The 26,809-nt window shown below is 46.5% G+C and overlaps 1 protein-coding gene across 2 annotated transcripts in view; it reads left to right on the plus strand.

The window, feature by feature from the left end:
- The window catches only part of DNAH3 (dynein axonemal heavy chain 3), a 207,683-nt gene extending 184,538 nt beyond the window's left edge, over positions 1-23,145 (plus strand). Inside the window, exons 54-61 of one of the 2 annotated variants that reach the window (XM_050772636.1) lie at positions 631-875; positions 2,863-2,979; positions 6,942-7,096; positions 10,906-11,073; positions 14,300-14,442; positions 19,034-19,238; positions 20,451-20,588; positions 22,750-23,145. In XM_050772636.1, coding sequence (XP_050628593.1) covers positions 631-875; positions 2,863-2,979; positions 6,942-7,096; positions 10,906-11,073; positions 14,300-14,442; positions 19,034-19,238; positions 20,451-20,588; positions 22,750-23,103 — 1,525 coding nt within the window. In that variant the 3' untranslated portion in view covers positions 23,104-23,145. The remainder of the gene's footprint in view (positions 1-630; positions 876-2,862; positions 2,980-6,941; positions 7,097-10,905; positions 11,074-14,299; positions 14,443-19,033; positions 19,239-20,450; positions 20,589-22,749) is intronic. The other variant, XM_050772637.1, reaches the window with a different exon arrangement.
- Positions 23,146-26,809: the final 3,664 nt, after the last annotated feature.

Raw genomic sequence — 26,809 nt, forward strand, 5'->3', positions numbered from 1 at the left:
CAATAGTAAATAGTTTAGGATTTGTGGCCATATTGTCTCTGTTGCAACTATTCAACTCTCGTTGTAGAGAGAAAGCAGCCTTAGGGCCAAGCACAGGGACTCACACCTGTAATCCTAGCACTTTGGGATGGTGAGGTGGGAGGATCACTTGAGCCCTGGAGTTCGAGACAAGCCTGGGCAACACAGAGGGACTCCATCTCTACATTAAAGAAGAAAAAAAAAATGTAGGAGCTTTGGAGTCAGAGAATCCTGAGTTCTTTCACATCTTGGTTCGTCTACTGCCAAGCGACGTGTCCTTGAAAAACCCACCTGACCTTGCCATGCCTCGGTTTCCTCACTGGTAAAAGGGTTAGTGAATCCCTCCTCATCAGGTGACTGTGAGGCTTAAGGGAAATAAAAGGACGTATGTTAAATGCTTAGCATGGCTTTGGCTCTGGTAGTATTTAATAAATCATAGCTATTATTTTTTGTTTTTTTTTAAATTTATAAATAAAACAATTTTTTTAGTAGAGATGGGGTTTTACCATGTTACCCAGGCTGGACTGTTTCGTTACTGTTATTGTTTTTGTTATTGTTTTTCACTATAACTTACTGTATTGCTCTAAAAGGTTGGCTCCATTGTTCTTCCAGACTCTGGCTAACCAGCTATCCATCAGAGAAGTTTCCGGTCAGCATTCTCCAGAATGGAATCAAAATGACCAATGAGCCCCCCAAAGGGCTCCGGGCCAACCTTTTGCGCTCCTACCTCAATGACCCCATCTCAGATCCTGTGTTCTTCCAAAGCTGTGCGAAGGCGGTGATGTGGCAAAAGATGTTATTTGGCCTTTGTTTCTTCCACGCCATTGTTCAAGAGAGGAGAAACTTCGGCCCCCTAGGTAAGCGATGACAGTGCACCTGGGTGGCCTGGGGGAAAGGATACCAGACACATATAGGTGTGTTTCCAGGCAGGTGCATGTTTAAGCTTGTGCTCAGATAGGGTTGCCAGCAAGATACAGTATAAGAATTTTCCAGGCAATATTTGGAACATACTTATACTAAATGATTTATTATTTAAGATTAAACTCTCACTGTATTTTTATTTGCTAAATCTGACAACCTGGCTGGGCGTGATGGCTTGTGCCTTTAATCCCAGCACTTAGGGAGGCCAAGGCAGGCAGAACCCTTGAGGCCAGGAGTTTGAGACCAGCCTGGGTAACATGGTAAAACCCCATGGTAAAAACACAAAAATTAGCCGGGTGTGGTGGTGCCCACCTATAATCCCAGCTATTTGGGAAGCTGAGGCATGAGAATTGCTTCAACCAGGGAGGTGGAGTTTGTCGTGAGCCCATATCACACCATCGCACTCCAGCCTGGGTGACAGAGCGAGACCCTGTCTCAACAACAACAACAACAAATTCCTTTGTATGAATATATAACATTTTGCTTACATATTAATCTACCTATAGCCTTTTTTTTTTTTTTTTTTTTGAGACAGGGTCTCGCTCTGTCACCCAGGCTGGAGTGCAGTGGTGTGATCTTGGCTCATTGCAGCCTCCACCTCTCAGGTTCAAGCGATCCTCCCACTTCAGCCTCCTGAGTAGCTGGAACTACAAGCATGCCACCACACCCAGCTAATATTTGTATTTTTGGTAGAGATGGGGTTTCACCGTGTTGGCCAGGCTGGCCTAGAACTCCTGAATATTAAAAAAATAAATAAATTAAAATAAATAAATTAGCCTGACATAGTAGCACATTCCTGTAGTCCCAGCTTCTTGGGAGGCTGAGGTGGGAGGATCACTTGAACCTGGGAATTCCAGGCTACAGTGAACGGAGATCATACCACTCCAGACTGGGCAGCAGAACGAGATCCTGCCTCTAAAAAAAAAAAAAGCCAAGCAACCGTTTGGCTTGCAACTAACTGCCAGTCATGCTTCATTTGCTGGCACACGAATTTTATTATTTTGTTATACTTCTAATTTGAAAGCGAGTGTTTGGGAGGAAATTGAACTTCTCTATTGAGCCTGGGCGCAGTGGTTCACGCCTGTAATCCCAGCACCTTGGAAGGCTGAGGCAGGCGGATCACTTGAGGTCAGGAGTTCAAGACCAACCTGGCCAACATGGCGAATCCCTGTCTCTACTAAAAATACATAAACTAGCTGGGCATGGTGGCACATGCCTGTAATCCCAGCCACTCAGGAGGCTAAGATAGGAGAATCTCTTGAACCCAGGAGGCGGAGGTTGCAGTGAGCTGAGATCACAACACTGCATTCCAGCTTGGGGGACAGAGCGAGACTCTGTCTCAAAACAAACAAACAAACAAACAAAAAACTTCTCTATTGAGCATAGGCTTCCCCATACTCTTTCTTGTATCCTGCACCATGCCTGGTTTACACATGTTCAGCCCCCAATGGGCATTTATCATTACACCCTTGGAAATATGAGTGGTCATTTCTTTAAGGTTGGCCATTCAGTTTTCCCATGAGCTCGAGGAGGGGAATTCTCAGAACCAACGTGGCTCTGTTGCCCAGTCGTAGCTCCTGCTGTCTAGCCATGCCGCGGTGTTATTTTTGGAGCTCCATGCATTACCGCCGTATTCCTGCCAGGCTGAATAATTCTCATTCCACAAATCCCAGGACATTAACATCTTCTTAACAAATGGGGAGGTACATAAGGAAATTGATTTTAGAATGGATGTTTTCTCAGGCAGAATGGCTCCCACGTTGGCGGTAAATGTCCAGGCTAATAGTTGGTCCCGGTGCTTGATATTCATGGGCCTGAAAGAGGCTTTTGATCCATAATGATGCTTAACTCCCTCGGCTTGGTCTTTGAGTGGAAATTAAGAGCTCTCAGCACTGAAGCCTCTCTCTGCTCTCCCGCACACAGGGTGGAATATTCCCTATGAATTCAATGAATCTGACCTGAGGATTAGTATGTGGCAGATCCAGATGTTTCTCAATGACTACAAGGAGGTACCCTTTGATGCTCTGACCTACCTGACAGGTATTTAATAAGGGAGGGGTTTTTCCACTGTAAACCTCCAGTATCATGTTCCACCCTCCTGCTGTTCTGCTCCCATTTCCATTCACTTATTTACTCCCTCCCTCCCTCACTCACCATAAACATCAAGCTCTTACTAATGCTGGTCATCATGCTAGATATTGTAAGGAAACAAACAAACAAAAAATTAAGATAGAATCTTTACCCTTGAGTGACTCACAGTCTCCAAAAGAAGAAAAATATTTTTAAAAAATGATACAGGCCGGCGGGGCACAGTGGCTCATGCCTGTAATCTCAGCACTTTGGAAGGCCACAGCAGGTGGATCACCTGAGGTCAGGAGTTTGAGCCCAGCCTGACCAACATATAGAAACCCCGTGTCTACTAAAAATTAAAAAAATTAGGCCGGGCGCGGTGGCTCAAGCCTGTAATCCCAGCACTTTGGGAGGCCGAGACAGGCGGATCACGAGGTCAGGAGATCGAGACCATCCTGGCTAACACGGTGAAACCCCGTCTCTACTAAAAAATACAAAAAACTAGCCGGGCGAGGTGGCGGGCACCTGTAGTCCCAGCTACTCGGGAGGCTGAGGCAGGAGAATGGTCTAAACCCGGGAGGCGGAGCTTGCAGTGAGCTGAGATCCGGCCACTGCACCCCAGCCTGGGCGACAGAGCAAGACTCTGTCTCAAAAAAAAAAAAAAAAAAAAAAAAAATTAGCCGGGCATGGTGGTGCATGCCTGTAGTCCTGCTATTCCTTGGGAGGCTGAGACAGGAGAATTGCTTGAAGTGGGGAGGCGGAGGTTGCAGTGAACTGAAATTGTGCCACTGCACTCTAGCCTGGGTGACAGAGAGAGACTCCATCTCAAAAATAATAATAATAAAAAAATACAGGCCAGGAGCAGTGGAACATGCCTGTAATCCCAGCACTTTGGGAGACCAAGGTGGAGGGATTGCTTGAGGCCAGGAGTTTAAGACTGGCCGGGGAAAAATCCCATCTCTACAAAAAATACAAAAATTAGTCAGGCATGGTGGTACATGCGTGTAGTCCCAGCTACTCAGGGGGCTAAGGTGGGAGAATTGCTTGAGCCCAGGATGTGGAGGTGCAGTGAGCTCTGATCGTGCCACCTCACTCCAGCCTGGGTGACAAAGTGAGATCCTGTCTCAAAAGAAGAAAAAAAAAAGATAACATAGTAATAACTTCAACAAGAGAAACATTTATAAAGTAGAAGGGCAGCATAATGATTAAATCTTGGGGTAGGAGGAGGAGATGATCATGGCAAACTTCTTGAAGGCGTAAGAGATGGGTTTTTGGGGTGAGTAGGAATTTTATGAGTGGAAAAGAATGAACTGGGTGGGACATAGAGGAAGGAGAACATTCGCAGCAGAGTGACCCTGAGGTAGAAATGACCCCAGCTGTTTTGTATTAAAGCAATCAATCGGCAACCTTTTATTAGCCCATGATATGTATATCATATGGAAGAATGTAAATGTATAAAACTTGATCATAGGCTCTGTGCGGTGGGTCACATCTGTAATCCCAGCACTTTTGGAGGCCAAGGTGGGAAGATTGCTTGAGCCCAGGAGTCTGAGACCAGTCTAGGCAACATCTCTACAAAAAAATAAAATAAAAATGAGCTGGGTGTGGTGTTGTGCACGTGTAGCCCCAGTTATCAGGAGGCTGCGGCAGGAGGATCACATGAGCACAGGAGGTCAAGGCTGTAGTGAGCTATGATCACACCACTGCACTCCAGCCTGGGTGACAGAGCAAGACCCCATCTCTTAAAAAACATACACATACACAACCTAAAAAACGTGACCGCTAACTTCAAGGAACATGCCGCACAGTCCCAGAGATAGGAACAAATATAGACGTGTGCTAAATGAATGGAAGATCATGGCTGAAGGTCAAAATGCAGCTTAATTAAAAAACTGGGGCATCAAGATCACACACAATTTCCTCTTCAGCTCCATATGTTAAGGAGTTTGTTAGAATTCCTTCCCCAGGCATGTGGCCGGCACTATATACCTGTGATTAATGCATTGAGTCTTCACGTTAATCTTATGAGCTCCATGTTAATAACCCCATTTTACAGCTGGGAAGACAGAGGCTTAAAGGAGTGGTTCTCAACCGTGGGTGATTTCGGCCCCCAGTGGCTATTTGGCAATGTCTGGAGATGCTTTTGGTTGTCATAGCGTGTGCTACTGGCAGTTATAGTAGTGGAGGCTAGGGATGCTTCTGAACAGTCTACGATGTACAAGGTGGTCCCCACAACACAGAACTATCCGATCCAACATGTTAAGAGTGCCAAGGTGGAGAGACTGGGCTTTACAGTGATTAAGTTCCATGCCAGAAGGTCACACTGACCTTAACTCCATATAGTGTTCCCTAGAACAAAGCCCCAAATGATACACACAGCACACACACAGTGGATCTCAGTTTGGTGAAAGACCGTCTCCAAAGAAGTGTGCCTGGAGCTGGACACAGTGACTTGCACCTGTAGTCCCAGCTACTCAAGAGGCTGATGCCAAAGGATTACTTGGACCCAGGGATTCCAGACCAGCCTAGGCAAAACAGTGAGATCCCCGACTCTAATACTAATAATAATAATAAATAGAAGTGAGCCATATTCCCACAGTTCCAGGGCACACAGAAGCACATCCTAGGGTTCCTCTTCAGACCATAGCATGAGTGCATGATTGCCCTGGGATATGGTCTGCGTAGAGAACTGCCTGCAAGCCATAAACCAACTGCCTGCTGGTCATAAACCAGCCAGCTTGAGAGTAGTCACCTTCCAACTGTTCCAGTCGGGATAGGCTAGTTAGGCTGAGATCACTAACAATCCTCAAACCTCAAGGGTATAAAAGACATCATAGATCCATTTCTTGCCCACTCTACATTTCCAGCATGAATTGGCAAGGGTCTTTGCTCATTGTAATTCTCTGTCGGGGGCACAGTTAGCAAAGGCACCACCCACTGTTACTGCCACCATCTCAACATATACATTAGTCCCCCTTTATCCATCAGGGATATGTTCCAAGACCCCCAGTGGATGTCTGAAACTGTGGATTTTACTGCACCCCATATACACTATGTTTTATCCTATACATACATACCTATGATAAAGTTTAATTTATAAATTAGGCACAGTGAGAGATTAACAACAACAGTAATAAAATAGAACAATTACAATATATTGTAATAAAAGTTATATGAATGTGGTCTCTCTCTCTCTCTCAAAATGTCTTTTTTTTTTTTTGAGACAGAGTCTCCCTCTGTCACCCAGAGGAAGGGTTACAGTACTCTTTTAGCTCTGCCATCCACAAACAGCTTAAATGTTAACTGCCCAGTGGCGGGTCAGTGTGACAGCCTTTTGCACCTGCACTCATGGCACCCGAGCTCTTGTACAAGAGGTGTCCAGGAGGAATGAGGTCGCACAAATGAATTGAAGATGGTAAATGCGGGGGATTTTATTGCCGATGAAAATGGCTCTCAGTGGGAAAGGTAGCTGAAAAGGGGATGGAGCAGGAAGGTAGTCTTCTCAGGAAGTCCAGCCATCTCCAACCAGATTCTTCTCCAACGTTACACTGTCAAGCTGGTCCCCTGAAGTCAAGCCACTTCTCTCTGATGTCCAGCTGCTTCTCTCCCTCTGCTGGCTGAGCCTGGGGTTTTGATGGGCATGGGTTGCGGGGGCGGGGCAGGTCATGGGTTGTTTCAGAAAAGGCAACATTCAAGTGGGAAAACAGGGATGTAAGTTCTCACTTTGGGCCGTAGTTTCAGGCTTTTCAGCTTGAGGGTGGGGCCCTTGCAGGGGACCTGCCATCTTCTGCCCGGAATTTCCCTGCTTGCTGTCCCTATCACTGTGTCCCAGCAGAGATCTTTGGCCAGAAGAATGCCGTGTTTTATGTTAACCACCAAGCTCATGATGACCTTCCCTGGGCTCAACCTCTCTTTCTGTTGGTTGTCCCCAGGGGAATGTAATTATGGAGGCAGAGTGACTGATGACAAAGACCGGCGTCTCCTGCTGTCACTTCTGTCCATGTTCTACTGTAAGGAAATTGAGGAGGACTATTACTCCCTTGCTCCTGGAGACACTTACTACATCCCTCCTCATGGCTCCTACCAGGTAAGGGGCGGGCAGGGAGGCCCACCTCTTAGCCCACAGGGCTCCGTCATCTCTATATGGCTACAGGGCTGCAGCATAGCCAAGGAGCCCAGGGGTCACCTTGGGCTTCCTGAGTTGAATCCAAAAGCTATTCCCAATATTCCCAAAAGCCTGCAAGACAGACATGGCTACTGTTTATGGAGGGCTTGGTATTTGGTAGACAAGATGTTTCAAAATATTGGATCCATCTGGGTGGAGGAGGGAGAGAGAAAGATGATCAAGATTGAGCCTTGGTAGTGAGCAAGATGGACATTGCTACTTGAAGACAAACATTCAGACGGTGGCAAAAAGGGAGGAACAGAATAACTGGACAGGGAATGAGAAAAGGAAGATGAAAACAATAAATCTGAGGGATAGAAAAGAGTTTACAGGTTGGGTGCGGTGGATCACGCCTGTAATCCCAGCACATTGGGAGGCTGAGGTGGGTGGATCACTTGAGCTCAGGAGTTTGAGACCAGCCTGACCAACATGGTGAAACGCAGTCTCTTCTAAAAATATAAAAATTAGCCAGGTGTGGTGACACCTGCCTGTAATCCCAGCTATTTGGGGAGGCTGAGGCAGGGGAACTGCTTGAACTGGGAGGTGGAGGTTGTGGTGAACTGAGACCATGCCACTGCACTCCAGCCTGAGTGACAAAGTGAGACTGTCTCAAAAAAAAAAAAAAAAAAAAAAAAAAAAAAAAAAAAAGAGCTTACTTTTATTGATCACCTGTGGAACAGAAAAACTCTCAAATCGTATTTTTCCGCTACTCTCGCACCACAACCACCACCACCATCAACACAGAAGAAGACTTCTGTGACCAAGTGTGTGGAGGTTCCCCCTTCCCCACATACTAAGCAGTGGACACCCACTGGGTGTCCTCTAATTCAATTCCAATACCATCTACCTGGTGATAGTGTCAGATCCCACGGGCTGAGGGCTCGGTCCCCAGTTCTTTCCCCCACCCCAGACACCAGTCACAAGTCCCGGCCTCAAGAACTGACCAACCAGCTTCACGTTGGGGTTCCCACCACTCCCCCTTTAATTGAAATTAATTCAATTAATTTGCTGGAGCGGCTCACAGAACTCAGAGAAACACTTCGGTTTATTAAATGAATATTACAAAAGATACAGATGAAGAGATGCATAGGGTGAAGTATGGCGGAAGGAGTGGGAACTTCCATGCCCTCCCTGGGTGAAATACCCTCCAGGAACCTCCGTGTGGTCAGCTCTCCAGAAGCTCCCTGCACCCAGTCCTCTTGGGTCTTTATGGAAGTTGCATGACATCCCCCAGAGTATAGGGCAGGACCCTCTCTCTCTAGGTGGAGTCTTAAGACTCACAATCAGGCCAGGCGCAGTGGCTCATGCCTGTAATCCCAGCACTTTGGAAGGCTGAGGCCGGTGGATGGCTTGAGGTCAGGAGTTTGAGATCAGCCCGGTCAGTGTGGTGAAATTCCGTCTCTACTAAAAATACAAAAATTAGCCGGGTGTGATGGCGTGCACTTGTAGTCCCAATTACTCAGGAGGCTGAGGTGGGAAGATCGCTTGAGCCCAGGTGGCAGAGGTTGCAGTGAACCAAGATCCCACCACCGCACTCCAGCCTGGGCCACAGAGTGACCCTGTCTAAAACAAACAAACAAAAAGACTCACAATCAGAAAGATAGGGGAAGATTTGAGTCTTGCTTGGGGGCAGGTAAAAGGAGGGCAAGAGAAGGTCAGAGAGATTCTGTTTTCTGAGGCCTGCCCCTAAGGCCTAACACACCCAACATTATCACAGGTGACTGTAACAAGGGCTAGGGGAGTTAGAAGCCAGGAACCATGGATGAAAACCAGTAGATATATATATAACACCACAACCTGTCACATGCCAAGGCCTGATTCCTTCTGTGGATGAAAAGAGTCTCTTTCTTACTTTGTAAAATATTTGAAGAGATTTATTCTGAGCCAAATATGAGTGACCATGGACTGTGACACAGCCCTCAGGAGATCCTGAGAACATGTGCTCCAGGTGGTCGGGGTGCAGCTTGATTTTATACATTTTAGGGAGCACGTGAGGCATCAATCAAATACATTTAAGATATCCATTGGTTCAGCCCAGAAAGGCAGGACAACTCAAAGTGGAGGCTAGCAGGTGATAGGTAGATTTAAACATTTTCTGTTTGGCAATTGGTTGAAAGAGTTATTATCAATAGAAAGGAATGCCTGGGTTATGATAAGAGGTTGTGGAGACCCAAGTTTTATCATGCAGATGAAACCTCCAGATAGCAGGCTTCAGAGAGACTAGATTGTAAATGTTTCTCATCAGACTTAGGGTCTGTATGTTGATGGTAATGCTGCAGGGGTATAATGAGGCGTGTCTGACCCCCACTTCCCCTCATGGCCGGAACCAGGCTTTCAGGTTAAATTTTAGAGTGGAGGGTCTTAGGATTTTACTTTTGGTTTATACTTCATAACTACACTTGTTTTTCCATTTACGGATAAGGAAACTGGGGTTTCAGATGACAAACTCAAGGGCACATAGTTTTGTTATCGGAAGGGGGTCCAGATCCAGACCCAAAGGGATGGTTCTTGGATATTGCACAAGAAAGAGTTTGGGGCAAGTCTATAGACTAAAACGAAAGCAAGTTTATTAAGAAAGTAAAGGAGGCCAGGCACAGTGGCTCACGCCTGTAATCCCAGCATGTTGGGAGGCCAAGGAGGGCGGATCACCAGGTCAGGAGATCAAGACCATCCCCGCTAACACGTGAAACCCCGTCTCTAGTAAAAATACAAAAAATTAGCTGGGTGTGGTGGCATGCGCCTGTAATCCCAGGCTGAGGCAGTCGAATTGCTTGAACCCAGGAGGCGGAGGTTACAGTGAGCCATGATAGTGCCACTACACTCCAGCCTAGGAGATAGCAAGATTCTGTCTCAAAAAAAAAAAAAAAAGGAAGTAAAGGAATAAAGAATGGCTGCTTCATAGACAGAGCAATGGCATGGGTTGCTGCTCAACTGTTCATACTTACAGTTATTTCTTGATTATATGCTAAACAAGGGGTGTATTATTTATAAGTTTTCCGGGAAAGGGGTGGGCAATTCCTAGAAGTGAGGATTCCTCCCCTTTCTAGACCACATAGGGCAACTTCCTGGCGTTGTCATGACATCTGTAAACGGTCATGGCGCTGGTGGGAGTGTCTCATAGCATGCTAATATATTATAATGAGTGTGTAATGAGCAGTGAGGACAACTAGAGGTCACTTCCGTGGCCATCTTGGTTTGGGGGTATTTGACTGGCTTCTTTACCACAACCTGTTTTATCAGCAAGGTCTTTGTGACCTGTATCTTGTGCTGACTCCTATCTCATCCTGTGACTTAGAATGCCTTCAGCTCCTAACAATGCAGCCCAGTAGGTCTCAGCCTTATTTTACTCAGCTCCTATACAAGATGGAGTCGCTGTGGTTCGAATGCCTCTGACAGTTTGGGATAGAGCTAGGATCTAAACTCAGTTCTGTCTGGGTCCAAAGCCAGGCCCACTGGGGGAGCAGAGACAAGCCAGGGTGGGCTGAGAGATAATTCAGCCCCATCTGCTTTCATGCACACTGCCCAGAAAACTGTATGAGGGAGGGCTAGGGATGTGTTCACCCAGCCTCTGTGTGTGTGTGTGTGTGTGTGTGTGTGTGTGTATGTGTGTGTGTGTGTCCTGTGCTACTGATGCAGTGTGATTCCTGTTCTGATTGGGTTCTGCTAAGCTTGGAGTCATCTGTGTGATTCTGGGGTCCCTCGTTTATTTCAACTGAAGATTTCCCTTCCAGTCCTATATCGACTATCTCAGGAGCCTCCCCATCACAGCCCACCCAGAAGTGTTTGGCCTCCATGAGAATGCAGACATCACCAAAGACAACCAGGAAACCAACCAGCTGTTTGAGGGGGTCCTGCTGACCCTCCCTAGACAGTCAGGAGGAAGTGGCAAGTCCCCTCAGGTAACTGGGCTGGGGAAAGGGGGCTCAATCCTATTTCCCAGGCAGTTCTCCATCCAGTGGGCACACAGGATTGGAGGATGACCAAGAAGGCAGAGAGCGGGGGCCTGGCAGCCTCCTGGCCAGTGGCAGGGAAGGAGCACGGTGGCCATACTGCCAGGAGTCGTTATATCCAGAGCTGCAAGGGAACCAGCATGTCCAGAATGTCAGCTATTCCTGTATAACCTTTACGTTTTCTGCTATATCCACCTATCACCTATACTCCATTTACATAATGGGTTTTTTGCTTTTTTTTTTTTCTTTTGCTTTTTTTTTCTACATAATGTTTTAAAACTAACTCTCTTCTTTTTTTTTTTTTTTAATTTAAAAGATTGCACATCAGAACCATAAGTGGAAACCCAGTATCATTTCCATAAAGTCATGATAGGCATAAAAAGAAAATGAAAGCTGAACAGTTGGTGTTTTTTGGTTTCTGTTTGTTGTTGTTGTTGTTTTTCTTTTCTTTTTAATTTTTTTTTTTTTTTTTTGAGACACAGTCTGGCTCGGTCACCTAGGCTGGAGTGCAGTGGTGTGATCTTGTCTCACTGCAACCTAGCCTCACAGGCTCAAGCAATTCTCCTGCCTGAGCCTCCTGAGTAGCTGGGACTACAAGCACATGCCACCATGCCCAGCTAAATTTTTTTGTATTTTTTGTAGAGGCAGTGTTTCACCATATTGTCCAGGATCGTCTCAAACTCCTGGGCTCAAGCAATCTGTTCATGTTGGCTTCCCAAAGCGCTGGGATTACAGGCATGAGCCACCGCTCCCAGCCTGAACAGTTGTTAAGTTCTTCCCGGATAATGTTGCTGGCTAAAGCCCCTGAGCTGAGGCTTTGTTGGCTTCTTGTTAAAAGGAGAATGATGTGTGAGTGTCTAAGAATTGGCACTGACCCGAAACTTTATTTTTGAAAGGAATGAAAAAGAGAAAGATGGTCAGAACTTGACAAGAGGCCAGGTGTGGTGGATCACACCACACCAGTGGTCCCAGCACTTTGGGAGGCTGAAGCAGATCACTTGAGGCCCGGAGTTCGAAGCCAGCCTGGGCAACATAGGGAGACCGTATCTCTACAAAAAAAAAGTTTTTTTCAGTTAACCAAGGGCTGGGCACCATGGCTCATCCTGTAACCCTAGCACTTTGGGAGGCCGAGGCAGGTGGATTGCTTGAGCCAAGGAGTTTGAGACCAGCCTGAGCAACATGGCAAAACACCGACCGTCAAAAAAAAAAAATTAGCCGAGCTCGGTGGCGCGCACCTGTAATCCCCGCTACTCAGGAAGCTGAGGTGGGAGGATGACTTGATTCCGGGCTGTGGAGGCTGCAGTGAGCTGAGCTTGCACCACTGCACTCCAGCCTAGGTGACAGTGAGAGACCCTGTCTTAAAAAAAGTTAACTGGGGCCGGGTGCGGTGGCTCACGCCTGTAATCCCAGCACTTTGGGAGGCTGAGGTGGGCGGATCACAAGGTCAGGAGATCGAGACCATCCTGGCTAACATGGTGAAACCCCGTCTCTACTAAAAATACAAAAAATTAGCTGGGCGTGGTGGCGGGCGCCTGTAGTCCCAGCTACTCGGGAGGCTGAGGCAGGAGAATGGCGTGAACCTGGGAGGCAGAGCTTGCAGTGAGCTGAGATCGCGCCACCGCACTCCAGCCTGGGCGACAGAGCGAGACTCCGTCTCAAAAAAAAAAAAAAGTTAACTGGGTGTGGTGGGGCATGCCTGTAGTCCCAGCTACTAAGGGAGCTGAGGCGGAAGGATCACTTGAGCTCAGGAGGTCAAGACTGCCGGGAGCTGTGGTCGTGCCTTTGCACTCCCACCTGGATGACAGAGTGAGACACTATCTCAAAACAATAACAACAACAACAATGAAGAAAACTCCAAAACCTGAAAGAGTACCTTTCTCACCACGTGACTCAACATGATTTTTCTGTGTCCTGGAAACAACCTAAAATCCTGGGTACATCTAGTAGTCCCAGTCCACTCTTTGTGATTCACTGACCCAGACCACCTTCCTTAGTCTGCAAACAGAGAGAGAAACAAATCCTGAGAGAGCAAGTGAGCGGCTTCCAGGCCTTCATAAAATCAAGGACACAGCCAGAGCCGGAGCCACCATCTCCTGACTCCACCTGCTTCCTCTCCCATCCCTTTCTTTCTCCACCTTCCAAACTACCTCCTCCTGTTCAACCCCTCCCAACTGTAGAACTTGCTAATTTGCTTTCATGATTTGGTTCCTAGTGCCATTAAGTATCACTGGTATGAAGGTACACCAGCCTGGTTGGTGTGTCCCGACGTAGGAGTGGAAATTCCCCTCACAGTGGGAAGAGGGAAAGAAGTGCACATCCCAGCCTCCCTCATCCACAGGACCGCAGGGTGTCTGTCTCTCCCACACCCGGGTCTTGTTCCTCCTTGAGCCTCCAGGCCTTTCCCCTCCCTGCTTGGCTAAGCTCAGCGTTCTGTGCTTTTCTTGCTCAATGCTGAAGAATGGCCTGCTGCCTTCCCAGGTGTTGTGGGCACTGAGAAAAGGTCCCATAGCATCAGGAGCTAATCCTCAGGGGCCTGAGGCTGTGGGAGATTCTCACCCTGGTGTGACATTGAAGACAGAGGCTCGGTGCTGCCCGGAAGCTACCTGGCCCTTCGGCTCTTGCCTGAGGTGTCAGGACAGGACTCTTTTTTTTTTTTTTTTTTTCACTTTTAGACAAGGTCGCCCTCTGTCACCCAGGCTGGAGTGCAGCAGCCAGATCTCAGCTCACTGCAACATCTGTCTCCTGGGTTCAAGTGATTCTCCTGCTTCAGCCTCCCAAATAGCTGGGACCACAGGCATGCAGCACCACGCACAGCTAATTTTTGTATTTTTTGTAGAGACTGGCTTTTGCTATGTTGCCCAGGCTGGTCTCAAAGTCCTGGGATCCACCCACTTCGGCCTCCTAAAGTGCTGGGATCACAGACGTGAACCACCGTGCCCTGCCAAGGACAGGCCTCTACTCTCCTGGGCCCAGAGGCGAGGTCCTCTCCAAGGCTGCTGGGGTGATGAGGGACTCATTTCCCCACCGGAGGCAGAAATGGCTTCGGTTGGAGAGTTCTCAGGAAAGTCCCACAGAATACATTTGAAAAGCCAGATGATCAGTACTTCAAGTGTATCCAAAGCCACAGCCTGTAGGGCTTGCTTCTCACTCACCTCTCTTCTGCCTGCACTTTAAGGAAGTGGTTGAGGAGTTGGCGCAAGACATTCTCTCCAAGCTTCCGAAAGACTTCGACCTGGAAGAGGTCATGAAGTTGTACCCCGTGGTCTATGAGGAATCCATGAACACCGTCCTAAGGCAGGAGCTCATCAGATTCAACAGGTGGGCCGGATGATGTAGCTTGAATCCTGGGAGTTGGAACGTGAGGAGTAGGATCTAACAGGCAGTAGCTGAGAAGGGGTTGCTATGCAGAGGAAGTGGTTTGCCTCACCCGTATTAGGGGTGTGAATAGGGCCTGTGAACAGGGCCATCCCCAGCACATGCTGACCCTGGGTTGAATCATTCCTTCTATTCATTCATTCCCATTCATTCATCTGACATCTCTAAAGTTAGGCAAAAGCCGGTATCAAGCACAGGCTAATAGTAAAAGTGGTCGTGAGAGCCACTTTTCTTTCTCTTTCCTGTGTTGAGGTCTCTCTGTCGCCCAAGTTGGAGTGCAGTGGTATGATCACGACTCATTGCAGCCTCGAACTCCTGGGCTCAAGCAATCCTCCCACCTCAGCCTCCTGAGTAGCTGAGTCTACGGACACAGGCCGCCATACCCAGCTAGTTTTTTTATTTTTTATTTTTTAGTTTTTATAGAGATGGAGTTTTGACATGTTGGCCAGGCTGGTCTTGAACTCCTGGCCTCAAGTAAGCCTCCAGCCGTGGCCTCCTAAAGTGCTGGGATTACAGGTGGGAGCCATTGCACCTGGCCTGGAGCCATTTGTATTGAGCCTTTAGTGACAGATATGGTTCTAAACACTATGCATGGGTCTTATTCGAAGTATGCAACAGGGCTGGGCACAATGGCTAATGCCCGTAATTACAGCACTTTGGGAAGCAGAGTAGGGAGGATCATCTGAGGCCAGGAGTCCAAGATCAGCCTGGGCAACAAAGAAAGACCCCATCTATCCAAAAAAAAAAAAAAGGCAGGCATGGTGGTGCACGGCTACAGTCCCAGCTACTTGGGAGGGTGAGGTGGGAAGATCTCTTGGAGGCCAGGAGCTCAAGGTGGCAGTGAGCTATGATCTTGCCACTGCACTCCAGCCTGGGTGACAGAGAAAGACCCTATCCCTTAACAAAACACACACACACACACACACACACACACAAAATAGTCTTTTGAAATATGTCCAGTTATTAATCCTGCTACCAGCATTTTACAAATAAGAAAACTGAGGCAGAGCGTGATTACTCACGCCTATAATCCCAGCACTTTGGGAGGCAAGCCGGGAGGATTGCTTGAGCCCAGGGGTTTAAGACCAGCCTGGGCAATATGGCAAGACCCCATCTCTTAAAGAAAACAACAAAAAAAAACAACCCTGAGATTCAGAAGGGTTAAGACTTGCCCAAGGTTGCTCAGTATTCAGTAATTCAATGGGAAAACTCAGTTTAAACCCAGAACTAAGTCTGATTCCAGAGCCCATGTACTTGGCCAATATGTGAAATTTGGGTAAATCTAGAAAGGGGTGGTAGATGCTCATCCCAGTGCCTCTACCACACAGTTAGGGGTGTTATAGGCTGGCCATGGGGCCAGGATCTCTGGCCTTGTATTCTAGTCCTCTTCTCCTCCAGTTATTACAGCGTGGAGCTCAGTGGGATCACCTGGATTTGATTTCTAAATAGTCAAAACTGAAAGGGTTACCAAAGACCATCTAGGCCAGATGAGGAAACTGAGGTCCAGAGATGACTGTGATTTAATGTAGGTCTCAAGTGACTCAGAGCCAAGTGGGCTAAAACTTATCACTTCTGCTTCCAAGAGCAAGGTCTTGCTCCAGACACTCCATGTGTTACTGCCTCTATTCTGTCTCATTGGGTCATTGCTCCGTTTTAAGGACAGCCCTAATTCCAGAGGACTAGGGTACTGGAGGAATGTTATTTGAGTGTTGCTTGACTTCCTGAGTTTTAGGGTTACTCTTTTTTTTTTTTTGAGACAGAGTCTCGCTTTTGTCGCAGACTGGAGTGCAGTGGCGCGATCTCGGCTCACTGCAACCTCCACCTCCCAGGTTCAAGAGATTCTCCTGCCTCAGCCTCCGGAGTAGCTGGGATTACAGGCACATGCCACCATGCCCGGCTAATTTCTGTACTTTTAGTAGAGATGGGGTTTCGCCATGTTGGCCAGGCTGGTCTCGAACTCCTGATGTCAGGTGATACGCCCACCTCAGCCTCCCAAAGTGCTGGGATTACAGGCATGAGCCACTGCGCCTGGCCTAGGGTTACTCTTTAGAGTCAACAGGCAGTTGGCCGTAACAGGGACCAAGCAAGGTATGGGGTGTGAGCCTAGGACGAGGCCACCTGTTCTGAGTCAGACACCTTGGCATGATGGGCTGTAGTCCTGGACTGTCCAACTGGACACCAAAACTAATGGCTTCCCTCCTCTGCTGTGATTCTCCTCTAAGGCCACTGGAGCTCTGTCTTGGTGGTTGCAGGGGCTTTCACTGGCCTTTACCACTGGGCATTCTACAAAGGAGAGCAAGCCAGGTGCGGTGGCTTAGGCCACCCAGCACTGTAATCTCAGCACTTTAGGAGGCTGAGGGGGGCAGATTGCTCAGGAGTTGGAGACCAGCTTGGGCAACATGGCAAAACCCCCGTCTCTACCAAAAATATAAAAAATTATCTGGGCATTGTAGAACCAGCTACTCAGGAGACTGAGGAGGGAGGATTGCTTGGGCCTGGGAGGTGGAGGTTTCAGTGAGCCAAGATTGCACCACTGCACTCCAGCCTGGGCCATAGAGTGAGATGCTGTCTCAAAAGAAAACAAAAAGGGAAACCAATCTTATTTTCCAACGATGGTCAGGATTAATCATCTCCCCACTATCTTTTTTTTCTTTCTTTTTTTTCTGCCTTTTCACCCACTGGTATAGGGAGCCCAGAATGATTCAGCGACAGTTCAGCTTCCAATTCAGGGGAACTGTGACTGTGTCTTCTCGGCAAGTGTTCTTTCCTTGGGTACTAAAACCTTAAAACTAGCAGAGCTCATAGTTGCAAGAATAGAAAGAGAATCTTTGCAAGTAGGTCTTTAGGTATAATAGAGGTCTGTGGTGTAATCCCTCAGATGGTAGCTTTTACCCTTGTCTGCTTATCTAACACATGTCTGAATTTTACATTCCTTTTTTTTTTTTTTTTTTTTTTTTTTGAGACAGAGTTTCGCTCTTGTCGCCTAGGCTGGAGTGCAATGGCACGATCTCAGCTCGGCTCATTGCAACCTCCACCTTCTGGGTTCAAGCGATTCTCCTGCCTCAGCCTCCCGAGTAGCTGGAATTACAGGTGTGCGCCACCACGCTCAGCTAATTTTGTATTTTTAGTAGAGATGGGGTTTCACTGTGTTGGTCAGGTCGGTCTCAAACTCCTGACCTCAAGTGATCTACCCACCTCGGCCTCCCAAAGTGCTGGGATTACAGGCGTGAGCCCCCGCACCCAACCACATTCCTCTTGATACAATGGTTTGGTGGTTACACATCCAGAAATCCTTTTCCTGCATGTGTCATTCTCATGTCCATTCAGTTGAGATTCCATAAATCTTTGGAGATGAAAAGCTTTTTGTAGTGGCAGATTCTTTGGTCTCCTCAGGAGAATTCCCTCCAGGCTTGGCTGGGCCTTGTAACATAGAGGTCAGAGGGAGAGGCAGGTGAATTTGACATCTCCCAGGCTGCCCTTCAGTTGCCTTTTCTCAGGCCTGCACCTTATAGTTGATAAAAAAGGGCCTTGGGCCAGGCGTGGTAGCTCATCTGTAATCCCAGCACTTTGGGAGGCTGAGATGGGAGGATTACTTGAGTTTAGGAGTGTGAGACCAGCTTGGGCAACATAGGGAGACCTTGTGTCTACTTAAAAAAAAAATCAGGTAGGCATGGTGGCATGTGCCTGTAGTCCCAGCTACTCAGGAGACTCAAGGTGGGAGGATTCCTTGAGCCTGGGAGATCAAGGCTGCAGTGAGCCATGACTGCACCACTGCACTCCCCTGGGTGACAGGGCAAGACTCTGTCTCAAAAAAAAAAAAAAAGAACAACTTTGACAATAGGAATTGAAAGCCTTGAAACTGTGCATGCTCTCTGACCTAGAAATATTTTTAGTAATAATTTAAAATTTGCAAAAAGATTGAGATGGATGAATTTTGCTAGCAATGTTGTTGATAGTGACAACAATCTAGAAATAACACGTCAACAATAGAGGAATAGTTAAACAAAATGGAACACTTTGCAGTCATTAAAAAGGGCAGGCATGGTGATGCACACCTGTAGTCCCAGCTACTCCAGAGGCTGAGGCAGGAGGATCACTTGAGCCCAGGAGTTCGAGGCTGCAGTGAGCTATGACTGCACTACTGCACTTCAGCCTGGATGACAGAGTGGAAACCCCATCTCTAAAAAAAAAAAAAAAAAAGAAAGAAAAAAGGACAATTTAGGTCTCTATTTATTGAATTGGAAAGATGTTTCCTATATGCTAAGAAAGAAAAACAGATTGCAGAAATATAATATAGTATGATCTCATTAAAAATAATTTGTGTTTACATAGAGAAAAATCTGGAAAGATATACATCAACGTTATCTTGAGGTAGCAAGGTAATGGGTGATTTAATTTTTTCTCAATTAATGACTGTGCATTAATTAACTGACGTTTTAAAGGGGGGATAAGTATGAGGAGACAGGAGTCAGTGGACTCGGGTAGAATGTGGCCACTGGAGAGTCCAACTTAGCCAGCTCCTCTGTTCTTGCAGGCTGACCAAAGTTGTTCGGAGGAGCCTCATCGATCTTGGCCGAGCCATCAAAGGACAGGTCCTGATGTCCTCGGAGCTAGAGGAAGTCTTTAACAGCATGCTTGTGGGTAAAGTGCCAGCCATGTGGGCAGCCAAGTCTTACCCATCACTGAAGCCTCTGGGGGGCTACGTGGCTGACCTGCTGGCCCGCCTGACCTTCTTCCAGGTATCGGAGTCAGGGGTAACCGGGAACCTGGCATGCTCACTTAGGTGGAGAGGACATTCTGCAATGACAGACTAGAGGCAGGGGGAGGAGGGCAGGCAGCCACAGAGCATCCTAGATTGAGCCTCTGGAAACAGTCTTCCCGGAGTTAGAAGGAGGAGGGAGACTTGAAAGTTCTTGAAAAGATTATAGATGCCTGGGCACAGTGGCTCACATCTGTATTCCCAGCACTTTGGGAGACTGAGGTGGGCAGATCACTTGAGGTCAGGAGTTCGACACCAGTCTGGCCAGCATGGTGAAACCCCATCTCTACTAAAAATACCAAAAAAATTAGCCGGGAGTGGTGGCTCATGCCTGTAGCCTCAGCTACCTGGGAGGCTGAGGCAGGAAAATGACTTGAACCTGGGAGGCAGAGGTTGCAGTGAGCTGAGATCGCGCCATTGCACTCCAGCCTGGGTGACAGAGCAAGACTCCATCTGGGGAAAAAAAAAAAAAAAAAAAAAGATTATGGAGCCAGGAACAGGAACTAGAATAAATATCACAAACTGGTGGCTCATGGGATAGATTTGGACAATAATTATGTTTGGTTTGGCTGCCTGGTAATTTAAACATTTTTGAGCCAGCATGTAAACATTGGATTTTTACATATAAAAATCCAGATGTTTGTACTGCAAAAAATAGAAGACCTGAAACAGTGGGCCTGCATTCTCGCATGGCATAGCAACTATTGCTGGAGATGAGTGGCAGCTGCTCAGTTTAGGCAAGGTACATATTCTCCACTGCTACAGTCCCCACCGCTCTCTGTTGTATTCCTGATATCAGCTTGCACCTGGGCTTTTCTTTTCTTTTCTTTGAGATGAAGTTTCACTCTTGTCGCTCAGGCTAGAGTGCAATGGCATGATCTCGGCTCACTGCAGCTTCTGCCTCCTGGGTTCAAGCGATTCTCCTGCCTCAGCCTCCCAAGTGGCTGGGACTACAGGCGCCCATCACCACGCCCAGCTAATTTTTGTAGTACCTGGGCTTTTCTTAAAGTATAAATATATTTTTTGTACCCTTATTTCAAAAGTGGGAAGAGAGAAGCTAAACCAAGAGGGCTGACTGTTTCAAGAAAAATAAGAAAAAACATGTTTTATATGGGACTTGTTTACATGACTTGCGTTTGAACTATCTTTGATGTGTTGTTGATTTCGAATCTTGATTTCTGTGGCTCTCCAGGAATGGATTGACAAGGGGCCCCCTGTGGTATTTTGGATCTCTGGATTCTACTTCACACAGTCTTTTTTGACTGGCATCTCTCAGAATTATGCCCGGAAATATACTATCCCCATTGACCACATTGGATTTGAGTTTGAGGTAGGGGTGCTTTGGGTTAGGCTCACTCAAGGGGCTGACCAGAGAAAGCAATGTTGCCAATTTCCTTATGAGTCAAAAAATGTGGATGTGTTAAGACCCAAATGCTTCTGAAGTGGTACATATGAAGTATTTAGCATAATTTACAGCAGCTCTAAAAGCTACTCCTAAAATAGAGGATTCCCAATGCTTTGTCTCTGTACAAAAAGGGAATCTTTCCAGATTCCATCAGAATACCAAGAAAAATGAAGGCACTCTCCCACTCTGTTTGTTCAACGTGGTGGACTCTTCATTTGGAAGAACGTTAATGCCCTTGGGTAGTCCTTGGCTTGGAGTAAAGTTAAAAGAATGGCCGATAGTCAAGCATCACCCTGTCATATATAGAGAGTAGAATGGCTAAGATTGACTGTTTTTTTTTTTTTTTTTTTTTTTTTTTTTTGAGACGGAGTCTCGCTCTGTCACCCAGGCTGGAGTGCTGTGGCCGGATCTCAGCTCACTGCAAGCTCCGCCTCCCGGGTTCCCGCCATTCTCCTGCCTCAGCCTCCCGAGTAGCCGGGACTACAGGCACCCGCCACCTCGCCCGGCTAGTTTTTTTTTTTTTTTTTTTTTTTTTTAGTAGAGACGGGGTTTCACCGTGTTAGCCAGGATGGTCTCGATCTCCTGACCTCGTGATCCGCCCGTCTCGGCCTCCCAAAGTGCTGGGATTACAGGCTTGAGCCACCGCGCCCGGCAAGATTGACTGTTACAGAGCATTGTAGAATTTTAAATTATGTGGAAAGATCCTTTGTAATCATCTAGTTCAGAGGTCACAAACCGGTTGCCCTGTCTTAAGTCAGTTTATGAATGAACTTAACTTGATTAGTCTTTGAAGACAATGTTAATCCAAAATAAATACAACAAGAAGAAAAATGACTAGGATAAACATTGAAAAAAAGATAAAACCATCTTCCTTGATGTTGAAATGATTGTATACCTAGAAATCCAAAGTGATTAAAAACATAGAGTACTTTACTTGCAATGGTTCAACTTACAATTTTTTGATTTCATGGTGTGAAATAAATACACGTTCAGTAGAAACCACACTTTGAGTACCCATACAACCATTCCATTTTTCACTTTTAGTACAGTATTCAATAAATTACATAAGATACTCAACACTTTACTATAAAATAGACTTTGTGTTAGATGATTTCTGCCTAGCTACAGGCTATTGTAAGTGTTCCAAGCACATTTAGGGGAGGCTAGGCTAAGCTATGATATTTGTTGTACATTAGGTATATTAAATGCAGTTTTGACTTACAATATGTCCAACTTATGTTGGGTTTATCAGGACATAACCCCATTGTAAGTTGACGAGCATCTGTAGAAGAATTCACAAAGTCACTGGATATTGGTTAAATTTGTAAAAGTCAACAGCTTTTTCCTATTCTTCCAATAGATACTTAGAATTAGAAATGGGAAAAACATTCCATTCACCATACAATTTTTTAAAAGTATAATTTGAATGATTTTAAGTGGAGCTTGTGCTCTCTGGTTCACCATAATCCCCACCCCTCCCTATTCTCCTATACTTTGTCCATTTTCTGCAATTACCTAAAGGAATTTGAGTTTACCACCCCTGAATCTAAGCAGTGGTGTGCTGGAGCTCACTCGTATCAGCTCACCAGGGCCATCGGTTACATTTTCAGGCATTTTGTTAAATAGTTGGTAGACTGAAATCGACCATGCTGGAAGTCTTTATACCACAGAAACTAGAAATCAAGGCTTTATTCTCCCCACACTCATCTCCAGAACTGTTTACCCAGTCTGTCTCTGAATCTGAATCTAACCCCAACCCCTCACTTTATAAATCCAGATCCAGAAAGGGAAGGGATTATGCAAAGTCACTAAGCTAGTTAGAGGTAATGTGTTAGAGTAATGTGACTCCTACTTGAGTGCATTCTCTAGCCCACCATTGGGAAGGGAGCATACTGACTAGGAGTCAGGCCTGGCCCATGTATGGCGGGCAGGAATATTATCACAGAAGCCCCATTGTCCCTGGATCCTGGGAGAGGTAGATATTGCAGCCAGGTTGCACTTTGAGTATCAGAAAATTCCAGGCTCTTAAAGCTACGCATGTAGGAAAATGGCAGGCAATGGAACTCATAGCTTTTTATTCTTCCAGGTAACCACACAAGAAACAGTGATGGAGGATAACCCTGAAGATGGGGCCTACATCAAAGGGCTCTTCTTAGAAGGTGCCCGTTGGGACAGGAAAACGATGCAGATTGGGGAATCTCTCCCAAAAATCCTCTATGACCCACTGCCCATCATTTGGCTGAAACCTGGGGAGAGTACAATGCTTCTGCATCAGGACGTGTATGTGTGTCCAGTCTACAAAACAAGTGCCCGCAGAGGAACCCTCTCCACCACAGGTCACTCTACCAACTACGTCCTCTCCATTGAGCTTCCAACAGACAGGCCCCAGAAGCACTGGATAAACCGAGGGGTGGCCTCACTGTGCCAACTGGATAACTGATGGCATTGTCTCAAGACAGAAAATAAAAAGCATGTCTTTTTTTTTTTGTTTTGCTTTGTTTTGTTTTGAGACAGTCTTGCTCTGTCACCCAGGCTGGAGTGCAGTGGCGTGATCTCAGCTCACTGCACCTTCTGCCTTCCAGGTTCAAGTGATTCTCGTGCCTCAGCCTCCTGAGAAGCTGGGATTACAGGCACGCACCACCATGCCAGGCTACTTTTTTTTTGTATTTTTAATAGAGACAGGGCTTTCACCATGTTGCCCAGGCTGGTCTCGAACTCTTGAGCCCAGGCAATCCGCCCCCACTCGGCCTCCCAAAGTGCTGGGATTATAGGTGCCACCGCGCCTGGCCAAAAGGCATTTCATTCTTGATGATAGTGGTGGTGATGTTGATGACAACAATTATATTAACAGAGCAATTGCGATGAGCTAGGTATTTCACAGCAACTCTATAAAGTACATTCTTATTATTATCCTCATTTTATGGCTGCAGAAACCATGATACAGAGAAGATAAGTAATCTCCCCCAAATCAGATAGCTACTCAAGTAGTATTTGAGCAAAGGCAGTGGGACTCTTCAACACAGACTCTTGGTTAGTTGGCTAAGCTCCCTTAGGGTGATTTTCTTCTTCTTCTGAGACAGTTTCTCGCTCTGCAGCCCCGGCTGGAGTGCAGTGGCACAATCTCGGCTCACTGCAACTTCTGCCTCCCAGGTTCAAGTGATTCTCATGCCTCAGCCTCCCAAATAGCTGGAATTACAGGCATGCACCACCATGCCCGGCTAATTTTTGCATTTTTAGTAGAGACGGGGTTTTGTCATGTTGGCCAGACTGGTCTTGAACTCCTGGCCTCAAGTGATCCACCCGCCTTGGCCTCCCAAAGTCCTGGGATTACAGTTGTGAGCCATTGCACCCGGCCTTAATTTTTTCTTCTTATTTTGCTGTAACTGTCATTGAATTTCAATCATTTCTTTCCTAGTATATCCATAAGGGCTACCACCAAGGCCTCTCAAAGGCTGACAGAGGTTTGGGCCACTTTTATTTGCTAAGGCCCTTGATATATTTAAAATGGACTCTTTTTGGTATTTAGAGGTAAAAAATAAAATGCACTTTTCACAACAATCTTAGATGGGAGGTATTATCATTATTTCTACTTTACAGAGGAAAATGCAGAGATTTAGAAAAATAACTAGCCCAAAGTTCCACAGCTAGTCAGTGATAGAACTGGGACGCAATCGCTTCTCTACGAGCCTGCACAGATGGATGGAAATTTCCAGAGGAAAGGGGAGGTAAGAGAAGCAATATTTATTGCATGCCTACTATATGCCATGCTTTGTGCCCAGGCCTTTCGATTTCTCACTTGATCCCCTGTGGTGGGAATGACTGTCCTCTCCCTTGGAGGTTCGGAGAGATTATCTTCCCTAAAATTGCCCCGCTTTTTCACACTGCAAAGCCTGGTTTGTGCTGGTCTGGCTCTTGAACCCATGCATTTTTCACTGCCACATGCTGCCTCCCTGCCAAGGACTTGGCTCTGTTTTGCTGTAGAATCTTAGAAGAGATGTGTAGCTCCAACTATACAACTGTGTCCAAGAAATTTCAATCACTTGCTTCTCCCCAGGGCCAGCTGGAAGAGACTCTTGAGGGAGATAAAAATCACATTCTTGATGCATTACTTCTTCACTAACTCTCTCATGTAGCCTTTTGCCACTAAGTGGCTTATTTCAGGGCCCTGTCTTGGTCACTTCGTAGTTGAGCAAAGACATGAGACTGTTTGGGGGGTCTTCACGTGTCTGGCCTTGGCTTCTCTGCCTCTTCACTAGAAGAAATGTTTTGAATCAGAGTCTCTGATTTTTTTTTTTTTTTCTTTTTTTTTGAGACAGAGTCTTGCTCTCTCACCTAGGCTGGAGTGCAGTGGCACGATTTCGGCTCACTGGAACCTTCGCCTCCCAGGTTTAGGTGATTCTCCTGCCTCAGCCTCCCATGTAGCTGGGATTACAGGTGCCTGCCACCATGCCTGGTTAATTTTTATATTTTTAGTAGAGACAGGGTTTCACCATGTTGGCCAGGGTGGTCTCAAACTCCTGACCTCAAGTGATCCACCCGTCTCGGCCTCCCAAAGTGCTGGGATTACAGGCGTGAGTCACTGTGCCCAGCCAATAGCTATTTTTTCAAGAAAATTTTTCCAATGGGGGAGAAATCAGAATGAACAGATAGCTGGAACTACCCTATTGTTCCAAATAAGATTGTTAGTCATTTTGGATAGAAGGATGGTCAGGATCTCAAATCCCTGAATCTTGGACTGGTAGGTAAGTCACAATGCAAGCTGTAAAGGAGCTGTCAGTGAGGGGGTTGCTAAGAGAACAACTGAATTTTAATTATAGTTCTCCAACCACAGCTTCAGCAACAAAAAGCTGAGGGAGGCAGGGACTGGTCTCATTCCTCAAGGGTCAAGGGACAGACTGTTTTCATATGATGGATTACATTTTTGTAATTTAAAAAATGTTCTCCACTTTGAGGAGAAAGACTGCCTGAAATTTGAGGTCATTTTCTATTCGGGCCAATGTGGTAGTTAATGTCTCCTCCTGTGAAAGAGCAATATGCTCTTCAGAAATCATGGTGAGTTAGAGGCTGGAGTCCTGGGGAAGAGATGGCCAGAGATCAGCTCGGTGAGAAGCAGAAGGTCCTGCCTATAAATAGCCCAGCAGATGACATCAGACAAACCTCGTTACCAAGCTAGTCCTTGTTCTTTAAAAATCTAGCTCTTGGGGACTGGGTGCAGTGGCTCACCCCTGTAATCCCAGCACTTTGAGAGGCCAAGGCAGGCGGATCACCTGAGGTCAAGAATTCAAGACTAGATTGGCCAACATGGTGAAATGTCGTCTCCACTAAAAATACAAAAATTAGCCGGATGTGGTGGCGGGCACCTGTAATCCCAGCTACTCAGGAGACTGAGGCACGAGAATCGCTTGAACCCAGGAGGCGGAGGTTACAGTGGGCCGAGATTGTGCCATTGTATTCCAGCCTGGGTGACAAGAGCGAAATTGTCTCAAAAAAAAAAAAAAAAAAAAAAAAAAAAATCTAGCTCTTGGGTAAGCAGTTATGTTCAGTCCTTATCAGTGTTGGAAGATAATTACATTGAAGGTGGGGATGTAGGGAAGGTGGGTTCTGCCTTTGAGAGACTCAGGATGGGGATTTTATTATTTTAGAGAGAAAGTGGGGAAAATGCTATTAAGAACAGAGCACAGGTTACATGGAGGGTTTGAGAGTAAATCGACAATTATGCTTTTGTGTAACAGTATATGCATGTTTGCAAAGGGGCTAGGCATGTAATACTCACATTAAGGAAAATGGAAGATGGCCAAAGGCTGTCTAGCAGTGAGATGGACTTCCATCCTGAAAAGGCTGGGTGAGAAGGCTGATTTCTACACTCAGTAGAGTAAGGCAAAAATGCAAATAATCAAAATCACCTTGAGTTACTTAGAAAGGAACTTTCCCATCTCCCATGATGGAGATGAGAGACATGTCTCACTCGGTCCAACACAGCCAGTTTTTCCTCCAGTGCAGAAACAGATTGGTTTCACTGGCTGACCACCAGATGAAGTAGTTGGCTTCATTTCGTAAGCTCTATGTTGCATGGGAAAAAATTAACTTGAGACATTACAACCACCTCTGGACAGGGAAATGCCTGCACGATGAGACCAGTTGGAAGG

This window comes from Macaca thibetana, chromosome 20, assembly GCF_024542745.1.
Source record: "Macaca thibetana thibetana isolate TM-01 chromosome 20, ASM2454274v1, whole genome shotgun sequence".
Taxonomy (NCBI): domain Eukaryota; kingdom Metazoa; phylum Chordata; class Mammalia; order Primates; family Cercopithecidae; genus Macaca; species Macaca thibetana.